General features: G+C 53.0%; 1 protein-coding gene across 2 annotated transcripts in view; it reads left to right on the top strand.

Annotated features, from left to right (window-relative positions):
• The window catches only part of DOC2B (double C2 domain beta), a 39,605-nt gene that overhangs the window by 15,172 nt on the left and 11,584 nt on the right, over positions 1-12,849 (top strand). Inside the window, exons 5-7 of one of the 2 annotated variants that reach the window (XM_037372125.1) lie at positions 1,102-1,125; positions 6,000-6,074; positions 9,267-9,376. In XM_037372125.1, coding sequence (XP_037228022.1) covers positions 1,102-1,125; positions 6,000-6,074; positions 9,267-9,376 — 209 coding nt within the window. The remainder of the gene's footprint in view (positions 1-1,101; positions 1,126-5,999; positions 6,075-9,266; positions 9,377-12,849) is intronic. The other variant, XM_037372128.1, reaches the window with a different exon arrangement.

Here is a 12,849-nt window from a genome sequence, read left to right as displayed (position 1 = left end):
ATAAATGGCTCTTTTAAATGCTGCTAATCATTGCCACAAAGTGCTCTGCCTCAGCGCCTTTGCCGTCTGCATGATTGATGCAATTAGGGGTTTTTTGCACATTTTGGAGCAGAAACATAGCTGAGATCCTGATTCTGCCTCTAGGCCTGTGGAAGGTGCTTTTGGGCACTTCTTGGTTCCTCTGCTTTATGTGGCATGAGGGCTCCAGGTCAGCACAGCTGGGCCCCAACAGAGGTGGGTTGGTGGAAGAAGACCTAAGTCCCTGTTGATCTTGGAAAGGGGTGGAGGGTTTTTACAGAAGACAGGAGAAACTGCAGGAAAACAGGCTGTGAGCTGAACTCCCAGAGGATCAGCCCATGATATTTGCCTTCATAGGATGCTCCTCTCCCCTCCAGCTGCAACTGGCTTATTTTCAGCCCCCACCCCAAAGCCTGCTGTGCTGGGTGCTGAGAATGCACATGCCTGCCCCAGGGTTCTCCCGAGCTGGAATAAGACCTCGAGCATGAAAGCCTGGCTTTGGGGATGAGCATGGAGGCATCTACCCTGGCGGAGCTGGAGCTGCTCCTGGCCAAGGGGTGAGCACAGCACCCACAGCTCCCTGGGCAGGGCTGCTGGGGCAGGGATGTGGCAGCCAGCAGGTTTTGCTTCCCTCCACGCCACCCCCCTGCCTGTTGCCTGTGAATTTGCCAGCAGCCTCTGGGTCAGGCTTCCCTTGGTGTACTCGGGAGCGGAGCCAAGGAGGAGATTTCTAATTGGGTTTGCAGTGGGTGGAAGTCAGGGAGGAAGGAGACCTGCAAGCGGCAAGTGATAGATCTAACATTAACGAGAGCAAAGGCAGGGCTGATGAAGGAGAGCTCTAGTCCTTGCCGTGCCCGCCCAGCTGTATGGGAATAGCAGTTGCTGACCCCGACCCACAGGGCTGGGGGCATCACGCAGCACCAACATCGCTCCTGCTTGAGGGGTGGGCAGACCCCCCCTCACCGCTCTGATATTCAAGCATTTGAGTCCTGTTCATTTCCATTCTGCTCTCATTCTCCCGTTTTTCTCTTTTATTTACATTGCCATCTGCTCGCTCTTATTTCATCTCTCGCCTGGGGAAAGCTGCCAAAACTTGACTACAAAAAGGTAAGGGCCAGGGCCTCTGGCTGCCATCAGTGGGAGCCAGCGCTGGCTGCGTAGACGTTAGAAGTAGTGCTGTAGAGGAGGTGATGTGGTGGCCAGGGAGCACCAGGGCCATGTGCATGAGCCACAGCCCAGTGCTGGGACGTGTATTGCTGCTGGACCTGGGCTGGGGCCAGCCTGGCCAGTGTCTTGGGTGTGATGTCGCAGGCCCCCAAGGAAAGTGCTCTTAGGACGTGTGTCCTGACTCCAGCATCTCCTGGAGCCTCAGCTGCTGCCAGCAGTTGTTAAAACCTGGACTATTTCAGCCACGTGAGCAGTGGTTTTCTTTCCCTCTTCGATAACTCCCCCAAATAACTCTTTCCCTTTAGATCTTTTTGCTTCTCTCTTTATTTTAATCTGCAGCACTTTTGTATCTGCCAGTGTCCCTCCTAAGTCCTGTTATTTGCTCCTGGGGAGCGGGAAGGGGATTCGCAGGCCCCTGGAGACACCGGTGGTGGGATTTAACCTGTTGTGCTCTACCACCAATTTTCTGCTGTGCAGCCATCAGCTGCGGTATTGTGCAGGAGGTTGGGTAGCCACTCCATGCCGGGGGCTTGCCCTGGTGCCTGGGGACATCTGAGGTATTTCTTGGTGTACGTTCACAGCGGGATCTGCAAAATACTGGGTGTTTCCAGAACCTCAGGTCAGCCTGTATTCCAAGTTTGGGTGGAGCTGGAATAGGGTATGAAAGGAGGCTTGCTTTACTGCTCGAAGTATGGGTGTGGAAGCTGGTAGCCATGGGGCTGTCCCCAGGCTGTGTGGTTACACCAGGAGTGAGGTGCTTGGCGCTTCAGTTTCTGTCATAACTTATAGAAGTGACCTGCTATCAGGCACTTTGTGCCAACAAGTGGGTAGCTGGAAGTTGATTTTGGAAGGCAGCTCTGCAGGTGCTAGCCAGGGAGGTGAGGGTCCTGGTTCCTCCTGGAGATGAATGGCTGAAGTGCAGGGCTGCTGTTAGTCCACATGGGGTTTGCAAGGCAGGTCCTGTCTCTGCAGGGCAAGGGAAGACCATGGCATGCTCAGGGACCATCTGCCTCCACTCTTAACCTGGTAGGACCGTCCTCTGCTTTGGTGTTGCCTTCAGCGGGTGCTGTTGGAGTGTGGTCTCAGCAGGTGGGGCAGCTGCTGTGCCTCTCCCCACACTGCCTGAGCTGGCACCAGGTTGTCACCCCTGCCACGCTGGCATGAGCCCCAGGCAACTGCAGCAGCATCGGGGCTTGCTGGTGCTGCACTGTGGGGCTGAAGCAGGTGCTGTCCTGGGGTATCATGGCACTGGGGGGAGGTAAGGACCAAGAAACCCCATCTCTCCCCAGCTGGAGCAGGGCTGTCAGGGCATGCACAGTGTTCCTGCTGCCTCTCCCTGGTCGGCAGAAAGCTCAGGACCCTGTGCAGGCAGGAGCAGGCAGGCTGCCAGCAGCCGCCTCACGCTAATGGCTTTCGGTCTTGGCAGCAGCCCTGCCCATACCCTGCCTTTCACGCTTCAGACGCGGCTGAATTCAGGCACGTTGCGGCTCAGCTCAGATCGATGGGAGAATAAATCAAGGTGGTGTGGGAGCCCGTTTCTGGACTGCGGGAGCAGCCGTGTGGCGGGCTGGCAGGAGGGCTCTCCCCTTGCTGCCTGCTGCCATGCATGAGTGCCGCACGCTCTCCTGGGGTTATGTTGATCTGTGCTGTCATGTGGGAAACAGCCGGGCTGCCCCGGGCTGTGCCGGGCATCACCCTCTCCTACAAAATGTGATAGAAAGTGATATGATTAACATGCAGGCACCAGGGTCTGCGCCCTGGCGTGCCATGCCATGGCTTGGTTGAGGGTCTCATTTTCTGCTCAGTCCTGCAAAGCCCAACCTGCTGCCTGGAGTGAGGTAATAACCTGCTATAGGGGAATCTACAGGGGTGTGGGGCTGTGCTGTCCTGTAGCACTGTTGGTCTCCTGCTTTCAGGAGAAAGATGCCCTGGGCAAGCCTCAGGTGGCTGTGCAGGCAGCTCCCTGGCCACAGAGAGGCCATGCAGGGCAGATGCTGCTCATGTGAGCGTACCTGGGCTGCTCTCCCTGCGCCACTGGCTGCAGCCACAGCTAGAAAACTTTGGAGTTTCCACTCTGCTGAGCATTTGGATGCTCCCCACTTCTAACCGAAGCCATGTGCTGGAGGTCTGCACTGAGCATTACTTAGGGATTTACTCATAAATATTTATCACTGCAGAGAAATTCCCATCTCAAAGCTGTGTGTCTGTCTCCTCTGGGCTGTCAGGGTGGAAGCGTGGAGTTTGCCCCATTTTGGAACAGGATACCTTGGCCCAGGAAAAGATACCCAGGCAGGTTTTGGGGCAGCGGGGAGCCTGCTCACCAGGCAGGAAGCTCATCATGGGGCAAATAATGGAACCAATCTGTCTCCTGTGATTTCTGTATGCCTCTAGCATGGTGTTAATTGGCAGCCCGATTAGCCCAACTTGTAATTAAATCCTATTGATTAGCTAAATGTCACTGGCACGGAGAGCAGCTGGCAGTAGCTGGGATCCAGCGGGGCTGTCAGTCTCCATAGGATTACAGCAGGGATTTTGAGCTTGGGTAGAGGAAGGGAAAAGATGAAACTTGTTCTTGGCTCTATTGCCCATGCCACAATGCACAGCACCGTAAATTGGTCCTGGTAGAAGGACTGGTTGGAGCCAGGACTGCAACCCCATGACTCTGCCCCCGTGTATGAGCCCTGTGCCCTCCTCTGCCTCTTGGCTCTCTTGGAGAAGCTTTAGGCTGAAGGTCCCTCCATGCAGGGGAAGCAATGGTGCTGGTCACCCTGAGGGTCCCTGGCAGGGCTGAGCTTCCACAGGAGCAGCTTTGTAGGGCAGAGCAGTCAGAGCTGCTCTCATTGTGCCAAACTCATGCCTAGTGACATGGGAGGGAGGTAGATGTGACATTAGGAGCCATTTTCCAGGCTCCTGTCACTCCGTCTTCCATAGCACATCTATTAAAAAAGCCTTTAATAGCCTTCTCGGAAGGTAATTTAATTGAACTGAATTGATGGGTAAATTACAGAGCTGCCTGTCTTTATCCATCCATTTTCATGGGAATTTGCTTGCTTGCTTCTCTCACGCAGCGTTGGGCCAGTGGGGCACCTCTGCTGCAGGAGGCTGGGGAGGGCCTTTGCTTTGCTCAGCTGTGAGCAGTTAGTGCACCTGGCCGGCTCCTGGGGACCAGCCCAGCCCCTTGCTGCCGTGTCTGCCTGTGGAGCCACAGCCCAGACCACCATCTTCCTCCTGGCCTCTGTATCTGCTGCCTTCCTCTTCTGCTGGGCCAGGGACATCACCGGAGAGGCACTGCAGTTAAAGCAGAGCCATTTAGCCTCTATTTGCTGATATTTTTATCCTTTTGGCTCTGCCTTAGAAGCAAAATCCTCTTTGCTGGGCACCATTTGGTCTCCCTTGCCCAGGGCAGCATGCTTGTCTCCAAAGCAGAGCCCTCACCAAGGTCAGGAGCAGCTCAGGCCCTTGACTGAGTTGTGCAGATCAGGGAGGGGTGGAACAGGGGTGTCCTTAGTGCTGTGGGTTAAGCTGGATGCATTATTTCATACGTATAATGTATGAAAGCAATTTCCTCAGCGTTTCCATCTTTGATTTGCCCAAACCCAGGCCTTGATGATTACATTTTCTTTGCACGCAGCCTTTCCACCAGCAGCCCATACAAACGCTTTCCTGCCAGGTGGATCCCTGGCAGCTGCACACACTCGTTAATCCCAGGCACCAAATACTCTGCTCATCGCACAAAGGGTGTGACAAGTCTTTAGCATCACCCAGCCTGGTTTCCATGCCCGGGTTGGAGCTGGGGTTGGATGGGAGAGAAACCCTCCTCTGATCCGGGCAGAGGGTTGCCTTCAGACAGTCTAGAAACAACTCCTGCAGGGATCCTGCAGCCAGACTGGAAATAATCCAAGGATTTACATGATGTAGGCATTATTATTTCCACCTAGGACTGGTAAAAATTAGGCTCCATTTTTCGTGCTCCTGTGTTACTTCCCTACCCTGTGGAGTTTGTTCCTGTGTGGTCTGTGCATTTATGGCTTTGGGCTGGGTTTGTGCATCACCCTTGGATAATTTTCAGCCTGCTAGTTGTTTAGAAGAGGAGATTGTCTCCTCCCCCTGCCTGAAGCAGGATCAACTCCAGAGCATCACTGTAGTGAACATGATCTACATCATCCTTTATGAGCTGTGAGGGTCTCGTAGAAAAGCCATCAGGAATGGCTGTGGCAAATGTTTATTTGCATTTGTGCTCCAGTACCCCCAGATTTCCTTCAAATACCATGGCAGTTGGCTGGCGACATCCTCCCACTGGCCTGAAAGCTGTTCTTCCTTCAGCTGTGCCTTAATAACAAAGAGTAGGTAGGTGCTATCACACCCTCTGGGAGTGCTTAAAAGTAACACCACAACAGCAGAGGTGTATGTTTGCTCATAAGCAATTATTAAATGACAAAACCCTGTAATTTTAAACCTTGAAAATCACTGCACTGATTTACTTAACCCCCAAATTAATTGTGATCAGGGTGTCAGAACTGCTGGAAGAGAGAAGAGGTGCTTTGCAGCCGATGCCAAGTGCAGGTGAGAAGCCTTCCTCTAGCCCCTCCTCAGCACAAACGATGTTTGAACACTTGAGTGTGCTCAGCTTTTGCTGTGTAGCCTGGATCCTGCACCAGCCATACTCTCCTCCTTCCCCAGTCCCAGGGAAACTGTGCGATTACCGGTGACATCCTGGTGAAACAGGCATCTGTAGATGGGCTCAGTGAAGCCACCCTGCCTGCCCAGCCTCTCGCTGTTGTCCTGACTCCTGCTTTTTGTCATTTCCTCTCCAGGGCCTGAAGCCAATGGACCATAATGGTTTGGCTGATCCATACGTCAAATTGCACTTGCTTCCTGGAGCCAGTAAGGTGAGAGCCTTTTCGCTTCTCCTTCTCTTCCTGGGGCTTTGCCTTTCGTTTTGAAATGGGACCTGGGAGGTTCCCCAGGGAGAAGCTCTTTTCCCAGAGGGCTGCTGGTTGCTGCAGCCAGACCTTGAGTCTCCTGCCCTGCTCTCACTCAGGAGAGCTCGGTGGCAGGATTAAGAACTGGGGCTAAATCCACCCTTGAAGGGATGGCAAGTGCCTCTGGTAAACTACTGCCTGGGAGCCGCTGCCAGCCTGGCTCCTCACTCGTGGGAGCAGGGGGTGTGAGTGCCGCGCTCCAGAAGCCCTCGGGAAGCACCGAGTGAAACAATCTTGAGCTATAAACAAACCAACTCCTTTTTTCCCCCTTTTTCTTCTGCATTTAAAAAAAACCCTCAGATCATAATAAAACAGAGTGTAAATCATAAGGGAAATATTTCCATCTACTTAGGTTCAGCGCTTGCTGGAGAGAAGAGTAATTAAAGATATTGATGTGTAGTGAGAGCTTGGTGTAACTGATGGGGATGCTGAATTTAAATGTTAAATGTATGTGTTATGAATATTAATTGCACTCTTATTTTACACTGAAGGAAAGACCTTTTTGGGGGAGGTATATTTACTTGTTATGGTTCAGTTGAATTAATTTATAATGTTCAGGGCGGTAGAGGGAGTTTTTAACCACATTTCAAGTTCCGCTGGTAATGGGAAAGCCAGGAACGCTTTCATCAGTGATATTATCTGTCATTTCCATGTTTTGAAAATGCATTGATTAGCATTTCTGCTGGAGGTGATGGAGACCAGAGAGGCAGGAGGGAAGCTCTCAGCAGAGCACAGGAGCTGCAAACTCTACAAGCCCAGAGCAGCCATTGGGGGACCCTCCTTGGCCCCACATTCCTCTGCCTCTGTGGTTGCTCTGTCTCTGTGCCTTGTTTCCAAACAGCACTGCCCAAATCTGCTCTGGGAGATGCGAGCAGATCGGGGGGGGGAGGGTTTGTGGATGTGTCCTGGCCTGGATGTTTCTGTGCAGTCTTTCTAGCAGCAGGACAGTCCCCAAGTCCCTTGAGTGTTTCTGCCCTAGTCTTGGGCTCTCAGGCACCTGCAGCAGAGACCAGGCCAGAGATGTGGGAAGCAGGGTTGGATTCATTCACCTTTCCCAGAGGTCTCCATGTGAGCTGGTTACTGACTACTAAGTCACTCCAGATGGGAGAAAAAAGTGCTCCCAGAACTTGATTCCTCTGATGTAATTAATGTCCCTTGTGTAGGGCATCATTAGCTGCTGGGTGACGCCCTTCATGTTACCCCCTTGGCTAAATCCTTCCTGTCCCCAGGATCAGGCCCCAGTAGGTCTGAGCAAGCAGTGGGTGCCATCGGGGTGCTTTCTGTCCTGTCCTTGTCACCCTCAGCAGGCTTTGTGCTCCCTCTCTGATAGGTATTTTGCTATGTGGACTGGAGCCTGGCGTAGTGACCACAATGTCACCAAGGAAGGAGATAAAATAGGTGTAGGATGAAACCTGGTATGACAGGGTGCCTTGTTTGAAGCAGCTTCACAAAGATTTAAGGCAAATGAAGTATTAAATCAACGGCAACTGGAGGCCATAGATGGGAGCACCTGTCTGTGGTCTCCTTCAGTTTGAATCACTCTGCTGTCGCCCCTGGCCGTGCCTGTGGGTACGTGGGGATCGACTCAGCAAGGCTGGTGCCCAGGAGCAGCTTTGCTGGCTGCCTGTGCGCAGCCCAGCCAGTGGCTTCTCCTCCTGCGCTGCAAACAATCTCCTGCCTGAGTGACATGAAAGGTGACTGCTGTTGCAGGGCTTTAGATGCTGCTGCTAATTGAGTCCCTGCCCCTGCGTCGTGGTCGGCTCCTGGAGCATCGCACCTTGCTCCGGGGGTATCCCTCTCCTAACCTGGCGCTCAGTGTTTCACAGCTTCTCATGCAGCCTCTGCAGCGCTGCACAGGGCCTGGGTTTCTTTCAGAGGCAGGCTTTGGGAACCTAAATGAAAGCACAGCACAAAATACACAGGCTTTCTCTGTCTCCTAGAGGTCAAACCCAGAGCAAGCAGCTGGTTGCACAAAGCGTTTGGGAGTGAGATGCTGTGCCGAGGTCCCTCAGTGGCTCCATTGCACTGGCAGCTCCTCTGGCCGGTGGCCGTGTCTAGTCAGTCGGGAAGAGGTTGTGTGTCTGGGGTGCTTCTGGTGGGGAGAGGGCATGACAACAAGGTGACCCCCCCCCTGCTTTTAGCTGCAAGCACAAGCTCTTTTCTTCACCCTGTGCTTTGCATCCTGCTTGCGTTTAGCTCAGGGGTGATGAACCAAAGATGGGGAATGTAGCAGCTTCCCGTAAAGAGGCATGAGTCAACTTTGAGGTATTGATTTCCTGAGAGCTCCTTATGCCAAGCAGTGTCAGAGGCAGGCACTGAACTTTCTGAGTTTACATCTAATTAGAGTGAAAACACTGCTCTTTCAGGCTGTCCCAGGCTGGGGGGTTGATGTAGAAGCCCCATCTGAAACTTGTAGCCCTTTGCTTCTGCCCTCCCTCTGTCCCCGACAGAAGCGGGTGGCTCAGGATGTAAGAAGATTAAAGTCCCCTGACCTGGATGGTGTGGGTGTGTGCCAGGGTGCCCCATCCATGCTGGGGACACAAGCAGCTACGATAGCCCCACTGTCCGCAGCCTCCCGCTCTGCAGAGCTACGGTGCTGGAAGGAGTTGCCAATGCTAACAAAATGCATGTCAAGGAAGTTATTTTGAGTCGAGCAGGAATGGGAGCTGTGCTGGGAGCAGGAATGCAAATAAACAGCCAGAACAGCAAATTGGTATTTTTTAATGAACCTGAAAAGACGCTTTTTCCCTCTCTCGCTCTCTCCTGCTGCATAAATGAAATCCCCATCCTGTCTCTGCGCTTTGCCAAGGTTCCCATTTTGCTAGCTGTCGCCAGGATGCGGGATGTGGGGTTGCATTGCTTTGCAGATAAGTGAGTTGCTGTGTCTCTGCCCCTCTGGTTATTGCTGTGGTTGGGGTGGATTTGAGTCATTTCATTGAGGACTGGCCACGTTACAGAGCTGGGGTAGAAAGGTGGCAGCACCAATTGTCCCTTCATCTCTAAACTGTGTTTCCTTTTTTCTCCCCTGCCTGCCCATCGGTGTTCAGACAACTGCTTGGGGCCAGACCTTGCTGACTGCTGTCTCCTTTGCTTTTCCAGGCAAATAAGCTGAGAACCAAAACACTGCGCAACACGCTGAACCCCACCTGGAATGAGACACTCACCTACTATGGCATCACCGATGAGGACATGATCCGCAAGACCCTGCGGTAGGGCGCGAGGGGTTGAGTGGGGTGCTAAACCTGGTGGTGGGGGTAACATCTGCACCTTCCCCTTCCCCCAGGGCCACCCCAGGCATCCCTCCCCATTCCAGTGAGGATTTCCCAGGGGAGCTCATGGGGACCCCCACACCCCAGCCCCACATCCAGTCCTAGCACTGCTCACAGCAGAGCAGGGCAGAGTTATTACCCACCAAAGCGTATAGCTTGTGTGCATGCCCTGCATGCATCCATCACCACTGTGGTGACCGATGCTTGATTTATGGGGGGCCTGGGCTGGAATAGCTGGTGAGGAGCATGGTCCTGCTTTGTCATCAACTTCATAACTCATTCACTTGGCTCCTGCCTGCAGAGGTGATGTTATTTGGTTTTAACCTCTTCATGCCCAGCTCTCACGGGCACATGTTAAGGCTTAGCGGGCCCACCTTGCTGAGAAAATCTCCCCAGGGGAGTTCTGGGCCCTTTCGAGGCTGAGCTTTTTGGAAGAAAGCTGGAGGCATCTGTGAGTTATTGTCAAACTAATTGAAGGGCATTTGTATGTATTTATTCTGTTCTCTCGGTTTGGTTCAGTCTCTGCACATTCAGAATCTCCTGGCAGCGTCTCCCAGGGGCTGGGAGATGTTGCGTGGGGCTGGAGGTCAGCAAGGGCAGCACGGTGAGGCCTTGCAGGCTTGGAAGTGTGGCTTTGCGGGGCACAGACCCCTTCAAATGCAAAGGTTTTTGTGTCTTGGCCACTGTCCCACCTGGGTGAGGGCAGGGAGTGACCCAGAGCCTGCAGATGGATTCTGCCCAGGGATGGTGCTGCTGTTCCATCACTGCTGTGATCTGGGACTGCTACGCAGGAGGATTTGCTGTAAGATCTGCTGTCAAACAAAGGAGGATTTTGCATCCTGCTCTGAGGGCTTTGTCAGCTCCGTGGCTGGAATATGACCCTCTTTATTTGCAGGTACCCTGGGAATTTACTATTTTCCCCGTAATGAGAGTGCAAAGCTGCCTTATAAAAGGTCCTGCTCAGAGGTGGATTTGGGCAGAGACTACCTGTTGTCTGCAATGTGCATAGAGATGAGAAATTTAGCACCGTGGATTATTATCTCACATGGAAAATATTAGTCATGCTGGAAGTGTTGCAGTCTTGTTGGACTGGAATGTCTCTGGTTTATTATTATTATTATTATTATTGCTAATAATAATAATATTCTTTTTTAAAATTTTTTTCACTCCACTCCAAGCTTTGAAGTTTTCAGCCTCTTTAAGCGTGGAAATCAGTTTGTAGAGAGGTGTTCGGCTGAGTTGTTTGCTGAAAGGCACCAGGCAGCAGAAGGGCTTGACCCCCCACCTTTTCGAGGCCCTGTTAGCTGCTGCTTCCTGGGGAAGGTCTGTGCTTGCCTGCTCCCAGGAGGCAGCAGGGAGATGCAGGATGCTCAGTGGCACAGGGACATGCAGAAAGGTGTGCATGGGCTGGGCTGGATTTGCCCTTCTCCCCACAGAAACCCCTCATTAGCACTTCGTGGGGAAGCCAGCATGGCCACGGGCTCCCGCAGGGCTCAGCACATGGGGCTCCTTGTGCCCCCTCCAAAGCTGAATGCCTTGCATGGACCCCCGTACCCTGCTTGCAGGACCCCAGGGTGATGCACAGGGAGCCCTCGCTCTTGGGGTGTGTGTGGCTGAATAGAGACAGCATTTCTGCATTGGGAGCTCCACGGGGAGCTCAGGAGATGGCTGGCAAGGTTGGTTAATGGCCAGTTACCCACAGTGGCTTCACAGGGCGCCTTCCCAGGGAGGTGAGGGAAGCCTTGGGCCTGGCCGCCGTGCAGTTGCCCTATGCGGGTTCCCAGCTGGGTGCTCTGCAGGGACGAAACTCCCTGTGGAGCCTCACCTGCTCATGCAGGGACAGCGTGCCTGGGGTTTGGTGTCTCCTTGTGCCATCAGAGCCATCCATCTCGTTCGTGCCTTCGTGCCCATCGGAGGTGCCTCTTTGCAAGGAGGTTCCCAGGCTCTTCTGCACTATGCAACTGAGGTTTCCTTGCTGATAGCCAGCCCTGGTGAATTAAGTGATAATTAAGGATCAAAATTCTCTCCACATGGAGAGGAACATTCACATGCAACTCTGACTCATTGACATTTGCAGCTAGCCAGTGGGGTTTGCTGGAGCCTGTCCCGTGGAGGGGGTGAGCTCCACAATGACATTGCCACAAGGGTGGCTGGTGGCTGGGAGTGCTGTGGGGGCCACACAAATCCCCACCTCACCTCCGAGCGCAGTTCTAGGTCTGGCACTGCCTCCAGTTGGAGTGGGCTCAGTCCTGCGGGATTTAGCACAGCCCAGTCGCTGCCAGCAGTTGGGGACCCCCTAGCCCCGCTGCCCTGGGACTACTGAGGCTCAAGGTTTGGGCACCTCAGCAGCACCCATCTCTGCATGCCAGCAGGCAGGACCAGCCTTTTCCTGCATGGGGCAGAAAGGGGGATTGCATCCTCGGTGTTACCATGGCAGTTGGTGTGCGAAGGATGACATGAAAGCTGATGAACTCTGGGCTGGATGTTTTGGGTTTTTAGAGGGGCTCAGGTGGCTCCAGCATCTCCCTGGGGAGGTTGTATGAGCAGAAGCGTGGAGAGGTTTGTGAAGCGGAGCTTGCTGTAGCACTGGGGCTTGTGGCTGCGGTTTTGTCTGGAGAATTAAAGAAACAAACTTTTGAATGCAGAGGGTTTCCCAGCTGGTATCTCTGCCGCAGGGCTGTCACCTGTCGTGTGAGCCATCTCCTCCCCTGGCTGTGCTGAGTCTTCCCGGGGCAGGGTTCAGCCTCTTATGTGGATCCCAAAAATTTTCTAGTTAGGACTCTGATGCCTTTAAAAAATGTTCCACATGTAGATGGGTGTGTGGGGTTCAAACACAGTAACATTTCTCAGTCCCGTCTCTGAAACCAACATACTACAGGGTGGGTGCTGGAACACCCTTGGTGGCCCCATGTCCTTCCCTGCACTTGGTGCTTCTTCCTGTGCTGAGCTTTGGCCGCCGGCACAAATGGCTGTCAGAGTGGCAGGGCCCTTGGGCGCTGGGCACACGCTTAGCTGCTCTGCTTAATGGGTATGGCAGAATTTCATCTGGGAAGTCAAACTCTTGCCGGTGGCCCAGGGAATTCCTCTGCCAAAACAAAGCTGCCGAGTACTGTGGCTCCATTTCTTATCTTGCATGGGAAAGCCAGAGCCTAAAATTCGAATGCTCTTAATTTTCCTTAAGAGCAATTCCCCAGCCCTCTTTTCTCCATCTTCACAGATGAAGATATTGCCAAAGGAGATTTTGTTTATCCTGGGGCAGGTTTAGATGATGTGAGACTTCTTGCAAACCAGCCATAAGATAGAAAAATCTATCTTTTATTTTAATTCCTTGCTTGGATTTTCTTCTTTTCACACAGTGGATATTTAATCAAGAAGGATGCAAGGCTGGGAAATGCTGCTCCTCATTTAGATAC

Source organism: Falco rusticolus, chromosome 1 (assembly GCF_015220075.1).
Source record: "Falco rusticolus isolate bFalRus1 chromosome 1, bFalRus1.pri, whole genome shotgun sequence".
In the NCBI taxonomy this organism is placed as follows: Eukaryota; Metazoa; Chordata; class Aves; order Falconiformes; family Falconidae; genus Falco; species Falco rusticolus.
This window is presented reverse-complemented; position numbering and strand designations above follow the sequence as displayed.